At 48.6% G+C, this 21,713-nt stretch overlaps 1 protein-coding gene across 2 annotated transcripts in view; it reads left to right on the plus strand.

The window, feature by feature from the left end:
- SF3A3 (splicing factor 3a subunit 3) overlaps positions 1-13,448 on the plus strand; it is a 33,458-nt gene extending 20,010 nt beyond the window's left edge. For both annotated transcript variants that reach the window (XM_045374076.2, XM_045374078.2), the window contains 5 exons: positions 889-1,053; positions 1,166-1,276; positions 2,496-2,586; positions 10,250-10,305; positions 12,182-13,448. In XM_045374076.2, the coding sequence (XP_045230011.1) occupies positions 889-1,053; positions 1,166-1,276; positions 2,496-2,586; positions 10,250-10,305; positions 12,182-12,259 (501 nt within the window). In that variant the 3' untranslated portion in view covers positions 12,260-13,448. The remainder of the gene's footprint in view (positions 1-888; positions 1,054-1,165; positions 1,277-2,495; positions 2,587-10,249; positions 10,306-12,181) is intronic.
- Positions 13,449-21,713: the final 8,265 nt, after the last annotated feature.

Raw genomic sequence — 21,713 nt, forward strand, 5'->3', positions numbered from 1 at the left:
CTGAGAAGTGCTTTACTTGCAACTATGTGGTCAATTTTGGAATAAGTGTGATGTGGTGCTGAGAAGAATGTATATTCTGTTGATTCGGGGTGGAGAGTTCTGTAGATGTCTATTAGGTCCGCTTGGTGCAGAGCTGAGTTCAATTCCTGGATATCCTTGTTAACTTTCTGTCTTGTTGATCTGTCTAATGTTGACAGTGGGGTGTTAAAGTCTCCCATTATTATTGTATGAGAGTCTAAGTCTCTTCGTAGGTCTCTAAGGACTTGCTTTATGAATCTGGGTGCTCCTGTATTGGGTGCATTTTTTTTTTTTTTTTTTTGAGATGGAGTCTCACTGTGTTGCCCAGGCTGGAGTGTAGTGGTGGTATCATAGCTCACTGCATCCTCAAACTCCTGGGCTCAAGCAGTCCTCCTAACTCAGCCTCCTGAATAGCTGGGACCACAGGTGCACACCTCCATGCCTAGCCAATTTGTAAATGTTTTGTAGAGATGGGATCCCACTGTGTTGCCCAGGCTGATGTCAAACTCCTGGCCTCAAGTGATTCTCCCACCCCAGCCTCCAAAAGTGATGGGATTACAGGCTTGAGCCACCACACCCAGCCAGGAAATATTTTAGAGTCAGAATAGATGAGACTGTTTTCTGTTGTTCTACAATAGCCTCAGATGAGTAATCAGGCAAGTAATGTAAAACCTTTTACTCTTTGCTTTGGGTTCAGGTAGAGCCTGCTGATAAGGAGTTCTGATATGAAGGCAAGATTTTCCTTTATTCTATAAGAAAGAACCTTATCTTTGGAAGTAAGGGGTCAGCAAAAGTTGTAGGAAAACAGGAAATTTCCCTTCTTATTCTGCACTAGTTTTTTCTGACTTTTCATTTATGGACCTGCCTTAGGAACAGCGACATCTCACTCATGAAAATGTACAGCGCAAGCAAGCCAGGACAGGAGAAGAGCGAGAAGAGGAGGAAGAAGAGCAGATCAGTGAGAGTGAGAGTGAAGATGAAGAAAACGAGATCATTTACAACCCCAAAAACCTGCCACTTGGCTGGGATGGCAAAGTAAGTCTCAGAACTACCACTTTCTCCCCATTCCCCGTTTTGGAAACAGATACAGAGTTTAGTAGGCTAACACTACTTCTTGTTTTTTTTTTTTTTCTTTTTTCTTTTTTAGCCTATTCCCTACTGGCTGTATAAACTTCATGGCCTAAATATCAACTACAACTGTGAGATTTGTGGAAACTACACCTACCGAGGACCCAAAGCCTTCCAGCGACACTTTGCTGTAAGGAATTCAGAGCCATTTTTTCTGGGAATTGAAGTAAAAACATGAGACTTTTAGAGAAAGAGAGTAGAAGTAGCCTATGTGGACCTCTGGTGTCCAGAACCGAAGGGAATCAGAGAAGGATGGTTTTAAAATCAAGCCCATGGTGTTTGACTTTTGGCACCAATGTTAGTCTTAAATACCTGAGATAGTTTCTGGAGGAATTCTACCACTCCGCTCTTTAAACCTTACTTGGTTTTCTCTTGCCTGCTCTTAACGCTTCTCTGTTTTTGTCGTTCTGCTAGCATTTTAGACCAACTTCTGACTTCTTGGTTATTTCTCTACCCCATTACTAATACTCAAGATCAAGAATAGGACTTACCTCTTTCAGATCATAAATGGATCTTTGCCTCTTGAGAAAAAAAAAAAAATTAAGGGGCTGATCTTTATCAAACCATTCTTGAGACAAGGTATTGTCCAGGTGGTACTGCTGTAAGTGGGCTCATCTCTAAGTGGGCTCTACTTTTAGTTCTTAGATTTTGGAAGGACATTTTACAGAATGGAAAAGATTTATGCTAGACCAAGGATGACAAATTTATATGAACTCCTCTCCCCCTCTCTGAGTCATACATATTACTAATTGATCCTGGGTCTTTTTTGCTGAGCCCATGAGTGAGTTCTGAATCCTTCCTAGCACCTCCTACAATGATTGGAGTTGGCATCCAGATAAAGCCTGTGCCATTTACCATCCCTTAGCTAAAACTGCCATCATGTCAGTGTATAATCTCCCTGCTCTCTCCTCCCCACATCGTTGTGCCTGATAAAAGTCTTCTCCTTTACCTACAAAGATGATGCTGACCTGCCATTAGTAACCCTATTCATGCAGGTGTTTGGAGTTGCTGGGGCTTTGGTGAGTTCTCCCGCAATATGGGAGATGTAGTTAGAGTTGTGATATTTTCCTGTAATCTTGACCCAGAGGTTTTATGTGTAAGACTACTGGGTCTGGAATCTAGGTTTACAAGCCAACCCAGTGAGGCAAACAATGCGATGCGTCTTTGAAATACCAGCCTTTTGTCAGTCACAGCCAGCGGTTTACAAACATGAAACACAAAAGGAATGCTGCCTTTCGGTGGAGTCTTGTAAAGGGCCATGTTAGGATTTATGAGTAGAATGGAGTTAGTGCTCTGTGTGTTCAGCTATTCCCATTTCACATGATCCTTTTGCTTCTCTCTTCTCCCAGGAATGGCGTCACGCTCATGGCATGAGGTGTTTGGGCATCCCAAACACTGCTCACTTTGCTAATGTGACACAGATTGAAGATGCTGTCTCCTGTAAGTAACATTTATTTACTGTCTCCTAGGCCAGTACAAATGGCCTGTCCTCCTTCGAGTCAGCATCCTGATACCTTGTGTATCCAGGATTAAAGGCAGTAGGTTGTGGATATGTAAAATCTGAGACAGTTGTATTATTATTGCATTTCTGTTTTTTGTTTTGTGGTTGTTTTTTTTTGTTTTTTGTTTTTTTGGGTTTTTTTTGAGATGGACGGAGTCTCGCTCTGTCGCCAGGCTGGGGTGCAATGGCGTGATCTCAGCTCACTGCAACCTCCGCCTCCTGGGTGCGAGCGATTCTCCTGCCTCAGCCTCCCGAGTAGCTGGGACTACAGGCACACGCCACTGTGCCTGGCTAATTTTTTTTTTCTGAGATGGAGTCTCACTCTGTCACCCAGGCTGGAGTGCAGTGGCACGATCTCAGCTCACTGCAAGCTCCGTCTCCTGGGTTCATGCCATTCTCCCGCCTCAGCATCCCAGTAGCTGATACTACAGGCGCCCGCCACCACGCCTGGCTAATTTTTTGTATTTTTAGGAGAGATGGGGTTTCATAGTGTTAGCCAGGATGGTCTCGATCTCCTGACCTCGTGATCTGCCCGCCTTGGCCTCCCAAAGTGCTGAGATTACAGGCGTGAGCCACCACGCCCAGCCTTTGTTTTGTTTCTGAGACAGAGTCTTGTTCTGTCGCCAGGCTGGAGTGCAGTGGTGCAATCTTGGCTCCTGCAACCTCCGTCTCCTGGGCTCAAGCAATTCTCCTGCCTCAGCCTCCCTAGTGCCTGGGATTACAGGCAAGCGCCACCACGCCCAGCTAATTTTTCTATTTTTAGTAGAGATGGGCTTTCACCATGTTGGCCAGGCTGGTGTCGAACTCCTGACCTCAAGTGATCTACCCACGTTGGCCTCCCAAAGTGCTGGGATAACAGGCGTGAGCCACCGCACCTAATTATTGCTTTTTTTTTTTTTTTTTTTGAGATGGAGTTTCGCTCATATTGCCCAGGCTGGAGTGTGATGGTGCGATCTCGGCTCACTGCAACCTCTGCCTCCTGGGTTCAAGCGGTTCTCCTACCTCAGCCTCCCGAGTAGCTGGGATTACAAGTATGTGCCACCATGCCCAGCTACTTAGAGACGGGGTTTCTCCATGTTGGTCAGGCTGGTCTCAAACTCCCGACCTCAGGTGATCCGCCCGCCTCGGCCTCCCAAAGTGCTGGGATTACAGGCATGATCCACCGCGTCCAGCTAATTATTGCATTTTTAAGGGGAATGAATTAGTCGGCAATACTGATTGTTTCTCCTTTGAGAAGAGCCCTGTGCTGAGTATAGACCAGGGCTTTTAGCCTGGGTCTGTGAACTCCCTTTTATGCAAGATTTTGATTGAATGGTTGTATATATAGTTTTCTGAATTGATTTTAATGTGTTAAAGAATGACTGATATAAAGGAAGAAATAGAAGTGCCCTCAGTAAGCTTGTGTTTGAGGCTATAGAAACACAGCAGCCAAATACCTCTTGAGGAAAGTAAAGTGGAGTGCATGTGAGGGAAGGTACTGCTGAAGCACATAGAGGACCGCCGCCAGGCTTCCTGTTTTCCCAGCAGTGGGAGCTTTCTCTGCCATTAACATTTTCATGGCAGCCTTTTTCTTTTCTTCTTTTTTAAATTTAATTTAATTTTTTTTTTTAATTTCTGAGACAGAGTCTCACTCTGTCGCCCAGGCTAGAGTGCAGTGGCGTGATCTCAGCTCACTGCAACCTCCACCCCCTGGTTTCAAGCGATTATCCTGCCTCAGCCTCCCAAGTAGCTGGAATTACAGGTGCTTGCCACCACGCCTGGCTAATTTTTTTGGTATTTTTAGTAGAGACGGGGTTTTAGCATGTTGGCCAGGCTGGTCTCAAACTCCTGACCTCAGGTGACCTGCCTGCCTTGGCTTCCTAAAGTACTGGGATTATAGGCATTAGCCACCATGCCTGTCCTGGCTTTTTATTTTCTTTTCAGTGGATCTATGTCACATTTCACTGTTGGCTGGTTAGACAGAAGTAAGGTATTTACCCCTCCACTTTGTTAAATTACAGGCACTTTACTCTCAGTTATGCTTAGCAGGCTATTCAGCTGTTTGGTCAGCTTGAACCTTGGGCTTCCAACTCTATTGCCCAGGCTGGAGTACAGTGGTACAATCACAGCTCACTGCAATCTCTGCCTCCCAGACTCAAGTGATCCTCCCGCCTCAGATTCCCAAGTCGATGGGACTACAGGCTTGTGCCACCATGCCCGGCTAATTTTTGTATTTTTTGTAGAGATGATGTTTCACCATGTTGGCCCAGGCTGGTCTTAAAGTCCTGTACCCAAGCAATCTGCCTGCCTCAGCCTCTGAAAGTGCTGGGATTGCAGGCGTGATCCCTGCCCAGCATGCAACATGCTACAACCTGTCTGTCATTTGAGACTGTTTATATTGACAGAGATTACCTCTTCAGTGGGACTGTGCTAAGATTCTTTAACTTACATAATTTCTTGACTTCTTATGACAAAGTAGGAAACCAAGTGTTTTATATCTATTCTGAGTTTATTTTCTTTTTTTTCCTTCTTTTTTTTTTTTTTTTTCTTTTTGGTACAGATGGGGTTTCCTTATGTTGCCCAGGCTGGTCTCAAACTCCTGGGCTGAAGTGATCCTCCCACCTTGGCCCTACAAAATGCTGGGATCATAGGCATGAACCACTGCACCCAACCTTATTTTTTTTGTTATTATTTTTTTTGAGACAGAGTCTTGCTGTGTTGCCCAGGCTGGAGTGCAGTGACTGATCTCGGCTCACTGCAACCTTTGCCTCCTGGGGTCAGGCAATTCTTGTGCCTTAACCTCCCCAGTAGCTGGGACCATAGGCATGTACCACCACGCCCAGCAATTTTTTTTTTTTTTTTTGAGACGGAGTCTCGCTCTGTCGCCCAGGCTGGAGTGCAGTGGCCGCATCTCAGCTCACTGCAAGCTCCGCCTCCCGGGTTCACACCATTCTCCTGCCTCAGCCTCCCGAGTAGCTGGGACTACAGGCGCCCGCCACCTCACCCGGCTAGTTTTTTTTGTATTTTTTAGTAGAGACGGGGTTTCACCGTATTAGCCAGGCTGGTCTCGATCTCCTGACCTTGTGATCCGCCCGTCTCGGCCTCCCAAAGTGCTGGGATTACAGGCTTGAGCCACCGCGCCTGGCCAATTTTTGTATTTTTAATAAAGACGGGGTTTCACCATGTTGGCCAGGCTGGCCTGGAACTTCTGACCTCAAGTGATGCACCCGCGTTGGCCTCCCAAAGTGCTAGGATTATAGGCATGAGCCACCATGCTCATGTTAAAGAATTACTGATATAAAGGAAAAAATAGAAGTGCCCTCAGTAAGCTTGTGTTTGAGGCTATAGAAACACAGCAGCCAAATACCTCTTGAGGAAAGTGAAGTAGAGTACGTGTCAGGGAATGTGCTGCTGAAGCACATAGAGGACTGCTGCCAGGCTTCCTGTTTTCCCAGCAGTGGTAGCTTTCTCTGCCATTAACCTTTTCATGGCAGCCTTTTTCTTTTCTTTTTTTTTTTAATTTAATTTTTTTTTTTTAATTTTTGAGACGGAGTCTTGCTCTGTCGCCCAGGCTGGAGTGCAGTGGCGTGATCTCAGCTCACTGCAAACTCCACCTCCTGGTTTCAAGCAATTCTCCTGCCTCAGCCTCCCGAGTAGCTGAAATTACAGGTACTCGCCACCACATCTGGCTAATTGTATTTTTAATGGAGATGGGGTTTTAGCATGTTGGCCAGGCTGGTCTCAAATTCCTGATCTCAGGTGACCTGCCTGCCTTGGTTTCCCAAAGTGCTGGGATTACAGCACGTGTGTCTTAAAACAGTCTTTCCTCTTTCCACAATGCCATACTGCCTTCTTTGAAATCACACTCATCAGGGGATTTTTTTTTTAAGGGTTGGTCATTAAGAGTTTTTCTAGAAAGGAATTGTATTCTCTTAGCCATATAGTATTTTTTTTTAGACAGAGTCTCGCACTGTCGCCAGGCTGGAAAGCAGTGGCACAATCTCTGCTCACTGCAACCTCCACCTCCCAGGTTAAAGCGATTCTCCTGTCTCAGCCTCCCAAGTAGCTGGGACTACAGGCGCACACCAGCACACCCAGCCAATTTTTGTATTTTTAGGAGAGACGGGGTTTCACCATGTTAGCCAGGATGGTCTTGATCTCTGACCTCGTCATGCACGCGCCCCGGCCTCCCAAAGTGTTGGGATTACGGGCGTGAGCCACCACGCCTGGCCCTAATTTTTTTTTTTTTTTTTTTTTAGAATATCTGGCAGGGCCGGACGTGGTGGCTCACACCTGTAATCCCAGCACTTTGGGAGGCCAAGGCAGGCGGATCACGAGGTCAGGAGATCAAGACCATCCTGGCTCACACAGTGAAATCCCATCTCTACTAAAAATATAAAAAATTAGCCGGACGTGGTGGCGGGCGCCTGTAGTCCCAGCTACTCGGGAGGCTAAGCAGGAGAATGGCGTGAACCCGGGAGATTGAGCTTGCAGTGAGCCCAGATCACACCACTGCACTCCAGCCTGGGAGGCAGAGCGACACTCCGTCTCAAAAAAAAAAAAAAAAAAAAAGATATCATTGGCAGGTTCATGATTCTTCAACTGCATTACTACTTTCAGAATTTATCTACTTATTCAGCTGTCTAGGTTAGTCAGTTTCTCCCTATGAATGTTGTTATTGCCACTGCTTTGACTAATTGTATTATTTCTACCCATCATGGCTTCCCTTGATCTTTTTAGGTTCACCACATAGCATTTGTAGTTTTATTTCTACCTCAATTTCTACTGCACCCAAACCCAGCCCCTGTCTTCTCTCTCTTTCTTTTTCTGAGACAGGGTCTTGCTCTTTGCCCAGGCTGGAGTGTAGTGGTACAATCTTGGATCACTGCAGCCTCTGCCTCCTGGGCTCAACTGATTCTCATGTCACCATTCCTGGCCTGGATTAACTTGTTTAGATCATTCTTTTGAAATTTTTATTTCTCTAGCCGGGCGAGGTGGCGGGCACCTGTAGTCCCAGCTACTCGGGAGGCTGAGGCCGGAGAATGGCGTGAACCCGGGAGGCGGAGCTTGCAGTGAGCTGAGATCCGGCCACTGCACTCCAGCCTGGGTGACAGAGCGAGACTCCGTCTCAAAAAAAAAAAAAAAAAAAAGAAATTTTTATTTCTCTCTTGGAGATTTTAGCCTGGAGGAAGAGATTCTGTACTGTCATTTAAGTTGCTGTGATTTTGTTTGTTTGTTTGTTTTTGAGATGGAGTCTCGCTCTGTTGTGAGTGGAGTGCAGTGGCATGATCTCCACTCACTGCAACCTCCACCTCCTGGGTTCAAGCGATTCTCCTGTCTCAGCCTCCCGAGTGGCTGAGACTACAGGTGCACGCCGCCATGCCTGGCTAATTTTTTTGTATTTTAGTAGAGACGGGGTTTCACTTTGTTGCCCGGGCTGGTCTCGAACTCCTGAGCTCAGGCAATCCATCCACCTCAGCCTCCCAAAGTGCTAGGATTACAGGCGTGAGACACTGCACCCAGCCGCAGTGATTTATTTTGTTTATTTATTTTTTTACTTAAATGGAGGGTTTTACTTATAAATTTATTATGTTAATTATTCCATTTATTTAGATTTATGTTTTTTTTAATTGTACAAAAGCTAAGAAAGAGTCCTCTGAAATTGCCACCAGAAATCGCCATTTAGGTGATTGGTCGCACTTTATTAATATTCTTATTTATTTATTTATTTTTGAGACGGAGTTTCGCTCTTGTTGCCCAGGCTGGAGTGCAGTGGCACGATCTCGGCTCACTGCAACCTCCATCTCCTGGGTTCAAGCAATTCTCCTGCCTCAGCCTCCTGAGTAGCAGGGATTACAGGCATGCACCACCACACCTGGTTAATTTTGTATTTTTAGTAGAGATGGGGTTTCTCCATGTTGGTCAGGCTGGTCTCGAACTCCCAACCTCAGGTGATCTGCCCACCTCAGCCTCCCAAAGTGCTGGGATTAAAGGCGTGAGCCACCACACCTGGCCTCTTTTTTTTTTTTTGACAGTGTCTCGCTCTGTCACCCAGGCTGAATTCTTGGTTAGATTCTTGAAGGGCTTCAGCAAAGAATATGACAGGGCTGCCCTGTCACATAGTAAGCACATAACTTCTCCATTCCTTCCTGATATGCATATTATCTGGGCTTGAAGACTTCAGCTTATTTTTTTTTATTTATTTATTTTTTAGACAGAGTTTTGCTCTTGTTGCCCAGGCTGGTGCGATCTTGGCTCACCGCAACCTCCACCTCCCAGGTTCAAGCGATTCTCCTGCCTCAGCCTCCTGAGTAGCTGGGATGACAGGCATGCACCACCATGCCCGGCTAATTTTGTATTTTTAGTAGAGATGGGGTTTCTCCATGTTGGTCAGGCTAGTCTCGAACTCCCGACCTCAGGTATTCCACCTGCCTCGGCCTCCCAAAGTACTGGGATTATAGGCATGAGCCCCTGTGCCTGGCCAACTTCAGCTAATTTAAAGCAATTAGCAAAGAAGGAAAAGTTGATTAATTGAGCCACCTATGTGCCGGGTGCAGAGCTAAGCATTTTATCATATATTGTTTCATTTACTATTCATTCACCCATCTTAGGCTTCAACTGTCTCTCTGTGATATTTCTTCTAATCTTGTCAAGTTGAGATTATTCTACTTTATGGGAAAGGTGAAAACACAGGAATCAAGTTCTGTTTTCTCATCATCTATTAATATTTTATTATCTTCCCTTTCTGGCAGTGGACCTGTCTTATGTATTCCATGTAGCCATCTGTTCTCATCTGATCTAAGAGTTCACCTTTCTGATACCATGCTTTAAGATTCAAGTTGGCTGGGCGTGGTGGCTCATGCCTGTAATCCCAGCACTTTGGGAGGCCGAGGCAGGTGGATCACCTGAGGTCGGGAGTTCAAGACCAGCCTGACCAACATGGAGAAACCCCGTCTCTACTAAAAATACAAAATTAGCCAGGCATGGTGGCACATGCCTGTAATCCCAGCTACTTGGGAGGCTGAGGCAGGAGAATCGCTTGAACCCAGGAGGCGGAGGTTGCAGTGAGCTGAGATCGCGCCATTGCACTCCAGCCTGGGCAAAAAGAGCGAAACTCCATCTCAAAAAAAAAAAAAAAAGATTCAAGTTGTTCTTTCCCCAGTTTGTATCAGTTTTTTTCTTGTGTATACATGTCTGATCACTCCCTCTGAAGCTATGATGGTTTTTTCAGATGTCTTTACCTTTTCTCCTTCATAGAGATTGTTATTGAACTGTTAGAATTTTGTATTATGAGCTTTAAGAAAGTAAAGTCACTTTCTCCCATTATTCTCATAGGTTGTTCCACAATTAACCTCCTTCAAGAGTAGCAGTTTTTTGTTCTCGGAGGTCTTTGGTTATATTTGATCCAACTTTTATAGCAAAGCAAGGTCATGATGAGTTTTGCAGTGGAAGGGGTTTTGTCTGTAGGTGGTCCAGAACCAAAATTCTGGTTTGGGGTAGGCAAAAATCTCACAGGCAGAGTCTTCTAGGGAGCATCCTAATGGCAGGGAGAGAGGATTATAACACTGGCTACCCGACAGATGTTCAGTCCATCCTGATTGCTGTTCATTTCTCATCCCGCAGTGTGGGCCAAACTGAAATTGCAGAAGGCTTCAGAGCGATGGCAGCCTGACACTGAGGTGAGTACTAATGTGGATGGTGTTGGGGATAGTGTCAAGTGATAGAGAGCTCCCTCACCACGTAGAAGGGAGGTGAAAGATGGTCCCTGGTGTACTGCAGCAGCTAGTAGAATGTGACAATATCTACCAATTGACTTTTCCTTTTTTTTTTTTTTTTTGACTCAGAGTCTCGCACTGTTGCCCAGGCTGGAGTGCAGTGGTGTAATGTCAGCTCACTGCAACTTCCACCTCTTGGGTTCCAGCAATTCTCCTGCCTCTCGAGTAGCTGAGATTACAGGCGCCCGCCACCACACTGACTGATTTTTGTATTTTTAGTAGTGACAGAGTTTCGCCATGTTGGCCAGACTGGTCTCAAACTCCTCACCTCAGGTGATCCACCTGCTCACGCCTGTAGTCCCAGCTACTTGGGAGGCCTAGGCACGAAAATCACTTGAACCCGGGAGGTGGAGGTTGCATGAGCTGAGATTGTGCCACCGCACTCCAGCCTGGGTGACAGAGCAAGACTCTGTCTCAAAAAAAAAAAAAAAAATTGATAATTAGCCAGGTGTGGAGGTGCATGCTTGTAGTCCCAGCTAATTGGGACTGAGGCAGGAGGAACACTTGAGCCCAGGAATTTGAGGCAGCTGCTGCGCTATGATCATAGCACTGCACTTCAGCCTGGGTGACGGAGTAAGTCCCTGTCTCTTTAACAACAAAAAGGCAGATTGTATTCTCCCATTCAAATTTTGAAATGGGTTGGGTGCAGCGGTTCATGCCTGTAGTCCCAGCACTTTGGGAGGCCAAAGCAGGCAGATTGCTTGAGCCCAGGAATTGGAGACCAGCCTGGGCAACATGGTGAAACCGTATCTCTACAAAAAATACAATAATTAGCTGGGAGTGGTGGCACATGCCTGTGGTCCCAGCTGTTCAGGAGGCTGAGGCAGGAGGATCACTTGAGCCCAGGCTGCAGTGAGCTGTGATCGCACCATTGCACTCCAGCCTGGGTGACAGCAAGAACTTGCCTCACACACAAAAAAAAATTGAAATGGCAAGTGGGAGTACCCATATCTCATGTTCTGCCGTGGAGATTTATAGACTAAAATGCCGAGACTCTGCATCATGTATTAGATCTCCTTTGAGGAAAGCATCTAATGAGAGATGGTACTCCCATAGCAACAGGGTCTTATGATGGTCTTGTTGGTCTTATGATGGTCTTGTTGGTCTTATGAGGGTCTTGTTGGTCTTATGATGGTCATCCCAAGCAGCAGGTTTCAGAGATGAGGAATGACATGTATGTAAGGAATGGTATTGACTCACTCCAAGTCCCATAGTAACTGGCAATAGCCTCCCTTTTTTTGAGTCAGTGGTTTTCAGTATTTTTTTTCTTTTTGGCAGCAAAACTGTCTTCCACTTGTAATATAGTACTCCGATATATAAAATAGAATCAAGCAGAATTGCTCTGGACATGGGGAAGCTCAGACTTCCTCGCCTCCCTTTCAACCCTTCAGTGGCCTCTGAGCAGAAACCTGGGATTCTTGGGAACTGTTTGAAAACTTGCTGTTGCAGGTCAGCCTTTCTCAACCATGGTTTCTCATCTTAAACATAGAGAGCTAAATAAACTATTTTCTCAGATACTCTAATGATGGGTCATGACTAATACCATTTTAGATGTCTACGAGAGAAGTTAATTCATTGAACACCGTGGCTGCTTTGGGGCAGTGGGACTTAATTCTCTCGTGGAACCCCAGTTGAGAAAGGCTGTCTTAGATAAATGCCAGTCTTAGTGTACCAGAGTATGCCATGGAATCAGGCCAGGATGAGCTCAGGTACCTAGAGATTGGTTCCAAACATTTCTTTTAGGAGATGTACCTAACAAAGTGTACCCCTTCCTTTTCAGGAAGAATATGAAGATTCAAGTGGGAATGTTGTGAATAAGAAGACCTATGAGGATCTGAAAAGACAAGGACTGCTCTAGTGTTCAGGGATGTAGCTCAGCTTTTGGGCTAGCCCAGGCTTCCCTGAGATCTGCTTTTTCTATTTCTCCCAACCAAATCCTCTTAAAGACCCTTTGCTATGTAGTCTCATGGTCTAGCATGCATCTTGTAGAAACAAGACATGCTGGCAGATTGCAGGGTTGAGATGTGTTTTATCTGTTTTATATTTTAAAAGATTCTGCCAGAAAATAAAACCACACCTTGTTCTAAAGCCCAGGGTTATGGACCAACTCAGTGCTTCAGGTCTTAAGGCCTCCATACCTCTTTCTCACCAACTTTAGTAGTAGCTGAGATTTAATGGGCACCTGTTTTGCTACAAATCTGACCTGACCTCTTACCCTACCCTCCTTTGTTGCTGCTTCCCTGAATGAGTATTACCCCAGGATGAGGTCTGCCATCAGCTTAGCCATTGATGCAAATACTAGGGAAAGACTAGGAGGATGAGCCAGGGCTGCTACTAAGGACTAAGTGTGGCACCACGGTTTGCCTTTTGTATTTGCATAAAGAAAGGAGTTGGAGCTGGGTGCAGTGGCTTGTGCCTGTAGTCCCAGCTACTTGGGAGGCTGAGGCAGGAGGGTTGCTTAAGACCAGCCTAGGTAACATAGTGAGATCCTGTCTCATTTAAAAAAAAAAAAAAAAAATAGGCATGGTGGCACACACTGTAGTCCTAGCTACTCACGACGCTGAGGCTAGAAGATCCTTTGAACCTAGGAGTTTGAGACCAGCCTAGGCAATATAGTGAGGACCCATCTCAAAAAAAAAAAAAAAAAAAGAGTTGGGCTGTATTGGAATGGGCCTGCAGCCCAACATACAAGGGAACTAGGACCGACAGAGACCACCAGCTTGCTAGGTCAGAATGAGAGACTGGTGGGTCTGCCTACCTGTTTCTTCTACAAGATCCCTATTTGACTATAAAAGTAGCTAATACTCACATGTTCTCCAAGCCCAGATAGCCATGGTAGAGTTGGGTAGTTAAGCAGCTGCTCCAGGATCCAAATGTGGTGTCTGAAATGGAAAGAACTAAGGCAAGCAGGAAGGCACTGATCCGCCTTATAAGCACAGTCATCCGAAAGTCAGGCCTGCTGCAGGACAGGATCCCCCAGAGACCCCATTTGCCTCTCAACACTCAGATCTTCACCTGTTTTTAATAAATCTACTTTTTAAAAAAAATGTTAATCTTTTTCTTTATATTATACATTTATATCTTATTTGTCTAAAAACCTGCCAAGGACCAGTGCCGCACTCGCCCCATGTAGAGGCAGGCTGGCTGATATATCTACTTTTAAAAATCCCAGCTCAGGCCAGGCGCAGTAGCTGACGCCTGTAATCCCAACACTGGGAGGCCAAGGGCAGCGAATTACTTGAGGTCAGGAGTTGGAGACCAGCCTGGCCAACATGGCAAAATCCTGTCTCTACTTAAAATACAAAAATCAGCCACCCGTGATGGCATGCATCTGTAGTCCCGGGTACTCAGGAGGATCACTTGAACCCGGGAGGCGGAGGTTGCAGTGAGCTGAGATCACGCCACTGCACTCCAGCCTGGGTGACAGAGCGAGACTCCGTCTCAAAAAAAAAAAAAAAAAAAATCCCAACTTGGAACTAGCCTTCTGCCTCACACCAATCTTTTGCCCTGGTTATTTACATGGCAGTAAAGTTTCACCACCCCCACCCCAGTGGCACTGCAGTCTAGGTTGCTATTTTCCTTCCCGGTTCACCCCATCCCTGTGCAACTCATTCCCTTGTGCCTTCACTCCATTTAAGACTCCAGGCTGGGTGTGGTGGCTCATGCCTGTAATCCCAGCACTTTGGGAGGCCGAGGCAGGCAGATCACCTGAGGTCAGGAGTTCGAGACGAGACTGACCAACATAGAGAAACCCCATCTCTACTAAAAATACAGAATTAGCCAGGCATGGTGGTGCATGCCTGTAATCCTAGCTACTAGGGAGGCTGAGGCAGGAGAATCACTTGAACCTGGGAGGCAGAGGTTGTGGTGAGTCGAGATCACGCCATTGCACTCCAGCCTGGGCAACAAGAGTGAAACTCCGTCTCAAAAAAAATAAGTAAGACTCCAGTTGGACAACCTCTCCAGGGCCTGAGCTGAAGCAGAGTGAATAATTAAACCTAATTGAGCCAACTAGAAACAGTGATTAGTGGAAACTGGCCCAAGGGGCAAGGAGACATTGCCATTTGAGAAGAGAGTTAAAGCCTTGGAATGGAAAATGTGGGGAGAAGATGGCCCCTTCAGACCGCTCGTCAGAACGGTGACTGCATTGGGCTACCAAGGAATGCACCTGCTGCTTTCCAGTTGTTGGAGTCCTCAAAGCCCTGTCTTGAAGCTACCTGGGACTCCAGGGTTAATGGGCTCTCCCTCTACAGTGTGGAGAGGAAGTAGGACCAAGTCCTACAAAGTCCTGCCATCCCCTTGCCCAGCAACTGCAGTCAGCGTGCGAACTCTGTGCCAAAACAGCCTTGGAGGGAAATGGGCTTACCTGTCATAGCAAAGGCTTGTTCATTTGTTACCTTCATTCATTCAGGGCTTTTTTAGTGCCTTCCATGTGCCAGGCAGAGCTAGATCAAACCTTGAAAATTAAAGTGGAGGTGAGACAGTGGGGGCAGAAGCCAGAGGTGAGGAAGCTCAGCAGCCTCTGGGCACACAGGAAGAGCCATGGGGCCAGCTCCATCCAGCTGCAAGGGGCACAGCTCTTTCCTGAGGTGCAGGCAAACCACATCAGCATCGGTTCTCAGAGGTGATTCCTTCAGGTTTGGACTCCCTAGGGTCAGCCAAAGGAAGAAGAGAATTTCAATTGACCACCTGCCTCGGCCTCCCAAAGTGCTGGGATTTCAGGCACGAGCCACTGTGCCCACACAAGAATCTTTCTTAGACATGGAGTCGGAACCTTTGCCAATGCACTTATTGCTGAGAACAGTTAATTCAATTAGCTCTTCACGGAGGAAAGCTGCAGGGAGCATTTAGGGAGTTGTTTCTGGGATTGACCCTCAGATTGGTGCTGCTAAACCCAGAGGCTGTGCCTGGGATGAGCCCTCCCAGGAGGAGTCTTTACTCCCTACTTCTCGGATGAAAGTGAATAAATCTGTCTCTGGCCTCAACCAGGTATCCCTGTCTTCTCCATTTGCTGTCCATTTCCCTCCCTGCTGGAAGGCTCTGTGAAGGGAGCACCCTAAAGGTAACCAATGTGTTGGGGAAGTGAAGTTCTGAGATATTTCTCTCCCTCTGCATTAAAAAAACAAATCCTTGGGATGATAGCAACCTTTCCCCTCATCCTTCAGGTCCTACTGTCAGCCTCAACTCAGAGTTCTCAGGGTGGGAATGAGCCTGTGACCCTCTCCACCCTCATCCAGAAGAGTCCTCCCATTACAGGTCCAGTCTGGGAAGACACTGGTCTCCTCTCCCTCTGATCTCTTCTGAGAGCCCTCTCCACCTGCCAGGTTTCCGATCCAGACAAATAAGGCACCTCCCAGTGGGATGTTGGGACGGAGGTCTTTTGATCTGCTCAAGCTGTCAACTGGCTTTATTTTCTCCCTCCAACTACAGTCTGGGCAGCAGCTGTGCTTTCTTCTTTTCTGTGATCCCTATGTGTACCCAGTGGCAGCAACGTGAGAGGCAACTCCCAGAGCTGACAAATGATTGGAGGGGAGTAGGAAGGGCAGCTTCCGGTTTCCAGGGGCAGCAGCTGTAGCCTCCCTGCCTTGTGCATGCACACTTACAGCCCTCTGCACCTTCAAGTGTGCAGGTAGGTCTACAGCTGGGATAGGGTGGGGCACAGAGAATATTGACAATATGCTCTAGCCATGGAGGGGCACACAGACTAAAGCAGATGGACAAGAAGCCTGGATTAATACAGCCTAGGAGGTACCCATCTATCTTTGCCCAGCCTTCTGATTCTGCTCAGTATCTGTCTACCTGCCCCATAATATTCCTGAGCTGTCCCTCCAGCCTCATCTGTGCAAAGTAAGGAGAAGGAAAGGGGCGAGAAGACAAAGGGTGACAGAGTAAGACTGTCTCACTCTGTCGCCCAGGCTGGAGTGCAGTGGCGCAATCTCGGCTCACTGCAGCCTCCGCCTCTCCGGTTCAAGCAATTCTCCTGCCTCAGCCTCCCGAGTAGCTGGGACTACAGGCGTGCGCTGCCACGCCTGGCTAATTTTTTCATGTTTTTGGTAGAGATGGGGTTCCACCATATTGGCCAGGCTGGCCTTGAACTCCTGACCTCATGATCCACCTGCCTTGGCCTCTCAAAGTGCTGAGATTACAGGTGTGAGCCACTGTGCACGGCCCTAAAAACTTTTATTTTTATTTTTTTATTTTTTTGAGACGGAGTCTCGCTCTGTCGCCCAGGCTGGAGTGCAGTGGCCAGATCTCAGCTCACTGCAAGCTCCGCCTCCCGGGTTCACGCCATTCTCCTGCCTCAGCCTCCCGAGTAGCTGGGACTACAGGCACCCGCCACCTCGCCTGGCTAGTTTTTTTTTGTATTTTTTTAGTAGAGACGGGGTTTCACCATGTTAGCCAGGATGGTCTCGATCTCCCGACCTCGTGATCCGCCCGTCTTGGCCTCCCAAAGTGCTGGGATTACAGGCTTGAGCCACCGCGCCCGGCCAAAACTTTTTTTTTTTTTAAACAAGGTCTCACTGTTACCCAGGCTAGAGTACCGTGGCATGATCAGAGCTCACTGTAGCCTCCCAACTCTCAGGCTCAAGTGACCTCCCCACCTCAGCATCCCAAGTAACTAGGACTACAGGTGCATGCCTCCATGCCCGGCTAATTTTTTGTAGAGAAAGGGGTCTCTCTATCTTGCCCAGGCTGGACTTGAAATTCTGGCCTGAAGAAGTCTCTTGCCTCAGCCTCCCGAGTCACTGGGATTATAGGTGTCAGTCACCATGCCCAGCAAGAGAACTGTTTCTTGAGTGTAGTGTTTGTTGGTCAGGGGGACAGATGGGCAACAGAGAGGCTGACGCCATCAGAAGGGCCTAACCCAGGAGTCTTTGCTGCACACTCTCCCGTGTATCGCATCACCCTGGCTGCTGTCACTTGAGAGACAAGTCTGAGTGCTGACGGAGGATTACATCCCTGAGGGCCGGGAAACAGATGTCCCATTAGCGTTGGGAATGGTAGGGTCTGGGTTGTGCTCAGCTTCCAGTGCTGGGCAAGAAGATGGGAATAATGCCCCACTCTCATCTCTAGCAGTGTCCTACCTTGTATGGAAAAACCTAAACCCAGGCTTAGCAGACCCTCCTAGGTCTGATCCCTTAGTGTTGCAGGGGGCAGAGTCTGAAATCTAGGAACCCAAAGTCTCAGAGCTACCTCCCATATTTGGCTCAGCACTCATTTAGAGACAGGCTGGGGTCTGAATCCTGAAGAACACTTGGACAAAGTGAGCCCGGACTTTTGACTCTCTGTGGCCCAGGGTTTCCCTGCCCTGGGTTCTGAGGAAGCCCATGACCCCCACCTTCCCACCCCTGGGCACCTTCTGACGTTGGCAGCAAATGAGGCCAGATCAGAGGCACTGGATATCTATTTCCTGTCACTGCACCTGCTCCGGTTCTGCCTCCCCTCAGGCTGGGATGCTGCCGTTGACATGCCAGTGACAACATGTAGTCTCAGGGGGGCTGCTACTAGAATGCAGGCCCCTTTGTGCCTGCCTCAGTGTCACTCTGACAGTATGACTTGCAGGAAGTGACAGCTGAGCCCCTGAGACCTCTTATTCCCTAAAGGTTGACCCACGCCCACCCCAGTTCCCCAGCCTCAGTTTATTCATCTGCATAGTACAATAATGGAAATTTTGCTTGTAGATTTCCTCAGTCGCCCAGAACTGGTCCTTCCCTCTCTCTAGCTCGCTCCTGCAGCACCTCAGTTGAAGATGTATGTGGCCAATGGTAGCCACAGATCTGCTTTGCTCAGAGGTAGCTGTCCTCAGCCCAGGGACCCTGGCCTTTCCTGGACCATGACTACCGCTAGACCCTAGGCCTGCCCCTACTTTTCCCTAAGTTCATGACTTCTTCCACTTAACTGCTGCATGACCTTTCTTTGACCTATGACCTGTGAGCTGGTTATGGCCTTGAACTCCTGACCTCATGATCCACCTGCCTCGGCCTCTGCAGTGGCTCCCTCTCTCCTTTTCCTCCTATCAGTCCTCCCGCTGGCCTTACTGGTAGCCCGGAATCTGGCAAGCAGTCAGCTGACCACTGCTCCTGTCCAGGTAAGCAGCATATGAGGGAGGGGACAACCTTCCTAATGCCTTCAGCCCTGGGCGTGTGACCACAGTGGTCAAACCTGTCCACAGATATGCCACAACTTCCACTGCCTTGGAGAGATGCGCTACCAGGCGGAAAAGTTCTCCAACCAGACCACAGAGTGCGAGCCTGGGCAGCACCACAGTGAGGTATGGGGCTGGGGCTGTGATGGACCCAAGACAGGGCACTTCTCAGAGGTGAAGGGGAGTGGAGGGAGGCCATTGGAAGAGAGACTGACATTCAGGTACAGTAAGGGGCAGGAACAGATCCTGAAGCGGGAGGGAGAGGAGTCAGTATCTGGGATGCTGGGAACGTGGAGCTATGGCCCAGGCCCGGCTGTGCCCCCATCCTCCTGGACATGCCTGCATTCTCTCTACCCAGCTGATTCAACTCAATGCTTTCCACTACCTGGCCTGGTGCAGCTTCAGCTGTGAAGGGGGAAATGAAACGGGTCCTAGCCCTTGCCTTCTGTCCAACAGCTCAGCCCCCAGCCCAGACCCCTGCAGGCTGCAGTGCTGCAGTGGAGGGCCACTCTGTCTCATGCTCAAAGAGTCCACCTGGGGTGAGACAGCCCCACCCTTAATACTCAGCCCTGCCTAGCCAACCTGCAGCTCCGAGCCCCATTCCTCAGAGCCCCCACCTCTGACTCCCATTCCTACTCATCCACAAGCTCAGAGCCCTTCTGCCCACTAACCCTCAACTCTGAACCCAGCCCTTTGAGAGGCCCTCAAATCTCAGCTCAATTTTCACCAGCCCCCCAACCTCTGTGAATATGCTAACCTCTAAGCCTTGTCTGACCCCTAACTTTAATGTCTTCCTAGGCCAGGCATGGTGACTCACACCTGTAATCCCAGCACTTTGGGAGGCTAAGGTGGGCGGATCACAAGGTCAGGAGATTGAGACCATCCTGGCTAACATGGTGAAACTCCATCTCTACTAAAAATACAAAAAATTAGCTGGGCATGGTGGTGGCGGGCACTTGTAGTCCCAGCTACTCGGGAGGCTGAAGCAGGAGAATGGCATGAACCCGGGAGGTGGAGCTTGCATTGAACTGAGATCTCGCCACTGCACTCCAGCCTGGGCGATAGAGTGAGACACTGTCTCACCAAAAAAAAAAAAAAAAGTCTTCCTTCCTCATTAGCTCCCCAAGTCTGAGCTCTCCACCTTTGGTGCCCCACCCCTTCTCAGATTCCCCACTCCTAATATCTCCACTGTTCCCCAGTCCAGCCCATCCAGCACTCCTGTCCCCAACAAGCTCCAAAGAGGCCTGGGGCAAGCACCTGTGCTCATCCAGGCAGCAGTGGGGGAGATGTCAGGTTGTGAGCTGCCCACACACATCATGCTCTCCCTGGGGGCAAGGCAGGCGGGTCAGGGCTTTGCAGAGGTGTCACAGCACTTCCTCAGGCAGTCCTGCTCTGCTCCTAGGCCTCGCCCACCTGATGATCCCAAAGGACAAGCTACATTCCACTCTACCCCTGGTGACCACCACCTTGCCAGCCCTCCAGGGAAATGGGAGTGTCTCATTCTCACCTGCCTGCTCTGGGAAGTGGATGCAGAAACAGACAGCGTGTCGTGGATGGGGCCATTGACACGGGCATGATAGGGCTTCAGCCGTGCCTCTGTCCAGCATTTACCACCTGTTCAGTCTGCACAGAGCTCCCAAACCTCCTCCTGCTTTCTCTTCCAGGAGAAAATCTGTGCCACTTTCTCCTGCCAAGGTGGTGACTGTTTCAAAGAGCAGAAAGCTGTGGCCATGTGCCCTGAGGGCTTGGACTTCCGTGAGGTGAGCCCTGCGATGCTCCAAGGATTAGGGAGCTGTCCTCCCTCAGAGCTGCATGGCTTTCTCCTTCTACCTGGAGTGGGTAGCTCAGCAGTAGGATCTGGATGGAGCTAGACCTGCTGGGAGCCAGGCTGCCTGGGGTCTAGCAAACTTGACTCCCTCAGCTCTGTATGATGCCAACACCGAAGGCAGCAACTGGAATTTGCCATACCTCCACGATGTGCCCCTTTGTTTCTGACCACCCTGTATGTTCACTAGGGACTCACTGATCTTGTGGGCAGGAAGCTAGGGTTCCAAGGAGGTTGAGCTCAACCCATGACCCCCTTAACACTTTCTGCCTTTGAGTGGGGAAGAGGAGCAAGGGGAAGATGAATGGTCCCACCTCTTCTTGCAGCTGAAATGCTCCAGCTCAGGTTACATTGCAGGCTGCAGCCAGGCCTGTGAAGCAGGGACCTCCCAAAATCATGGGGCTGTGGCCCCACCCTGCTCCCAGGAGTGCTGTCAAGCCTCAACCTCAGGCAGCTGCCTCCCCCTGGGTGGGAAACTTCACTTCAACCAGGCAGCTCCTGGGGCCACCAGAAACCCCCTGCACTGGGCCCTGGCTGTGGCTATGCTACTGCTCCTCCACTCTGCCCTGCTCCTGTTCTTGCTCCCCTAGCTGGGCCCAGCAGAATCCGGGAGCAGCAGCCAAGAAGACCGTGTAGGACCTACAAGCCTTCAGGTCCCCCTCCAGCTCTGATTCCTGTAGCTGCATCTTTAGTAAAAGGGCTTTATCAAGCCCACAGCTCTGGGGCTTAAGGCTCCTGACTTCTCCCCTTCTAGGGCCTAGGCCTGACCACGGAACCCTCCAAGGCGGTAGGGCCTCAACCCTAATCTCAAGGAGAGGATGGGGTTTGTCTGGAAAAACAGAAAACCTCCTGCCTGACCCCCACCCAGTGGGAGGACCCCAAAATCCTGCAGGGACAGTTTCTTCATCATAAAAAGCACACAGCCCCATCTACTTTCCCCAGACCCTCCTCCCCAGGCTTTGACACTAAGAGCAGGGCTGGAATTGGGGTTCCTCTGCTTCCCTGCAGTGACCCACCCCTTGATCGTAAGGGTCTGAGTCAATCCCCTTTCCCCTCATCCTCCACATGCCTTTGACAATGAATTCAAATAAACTTGAGCTCCATTTGTGCTGTGGATGTTTCCAGGAAAAGGAATGGATTGAGAAGAAGGCAATGACTGTTTCTGGAAGGGGTTTACATATGCAAAGTTGAACTGGTCATTAGGACAGCCACTTCACTTGGGGAAAGAGGAGGGGAGACCGTTCACAAGTCACAACAGTCACCCACTCCCCAGCGCCGACGCCCACTCCTTCAGTTTGGGTCAAAGCTTGAGAGAAGGTGTATTTATTAAAATATTTCAGT

This window comes from Macaca fascicularis, chromosome 1 (assembly GCF_037993035.2).
Source record: "Macaca fascicularis isolate 582-1 chromosome 1, T2T-MFA8v1.1".
Classification (NCBI taxonomy): domain Eukaryota; kingdom Metazoa; phylum Chordata; class Mammalia; order Primates; family Cercopithecidae; genus Macaca; species Macaca fascicularis.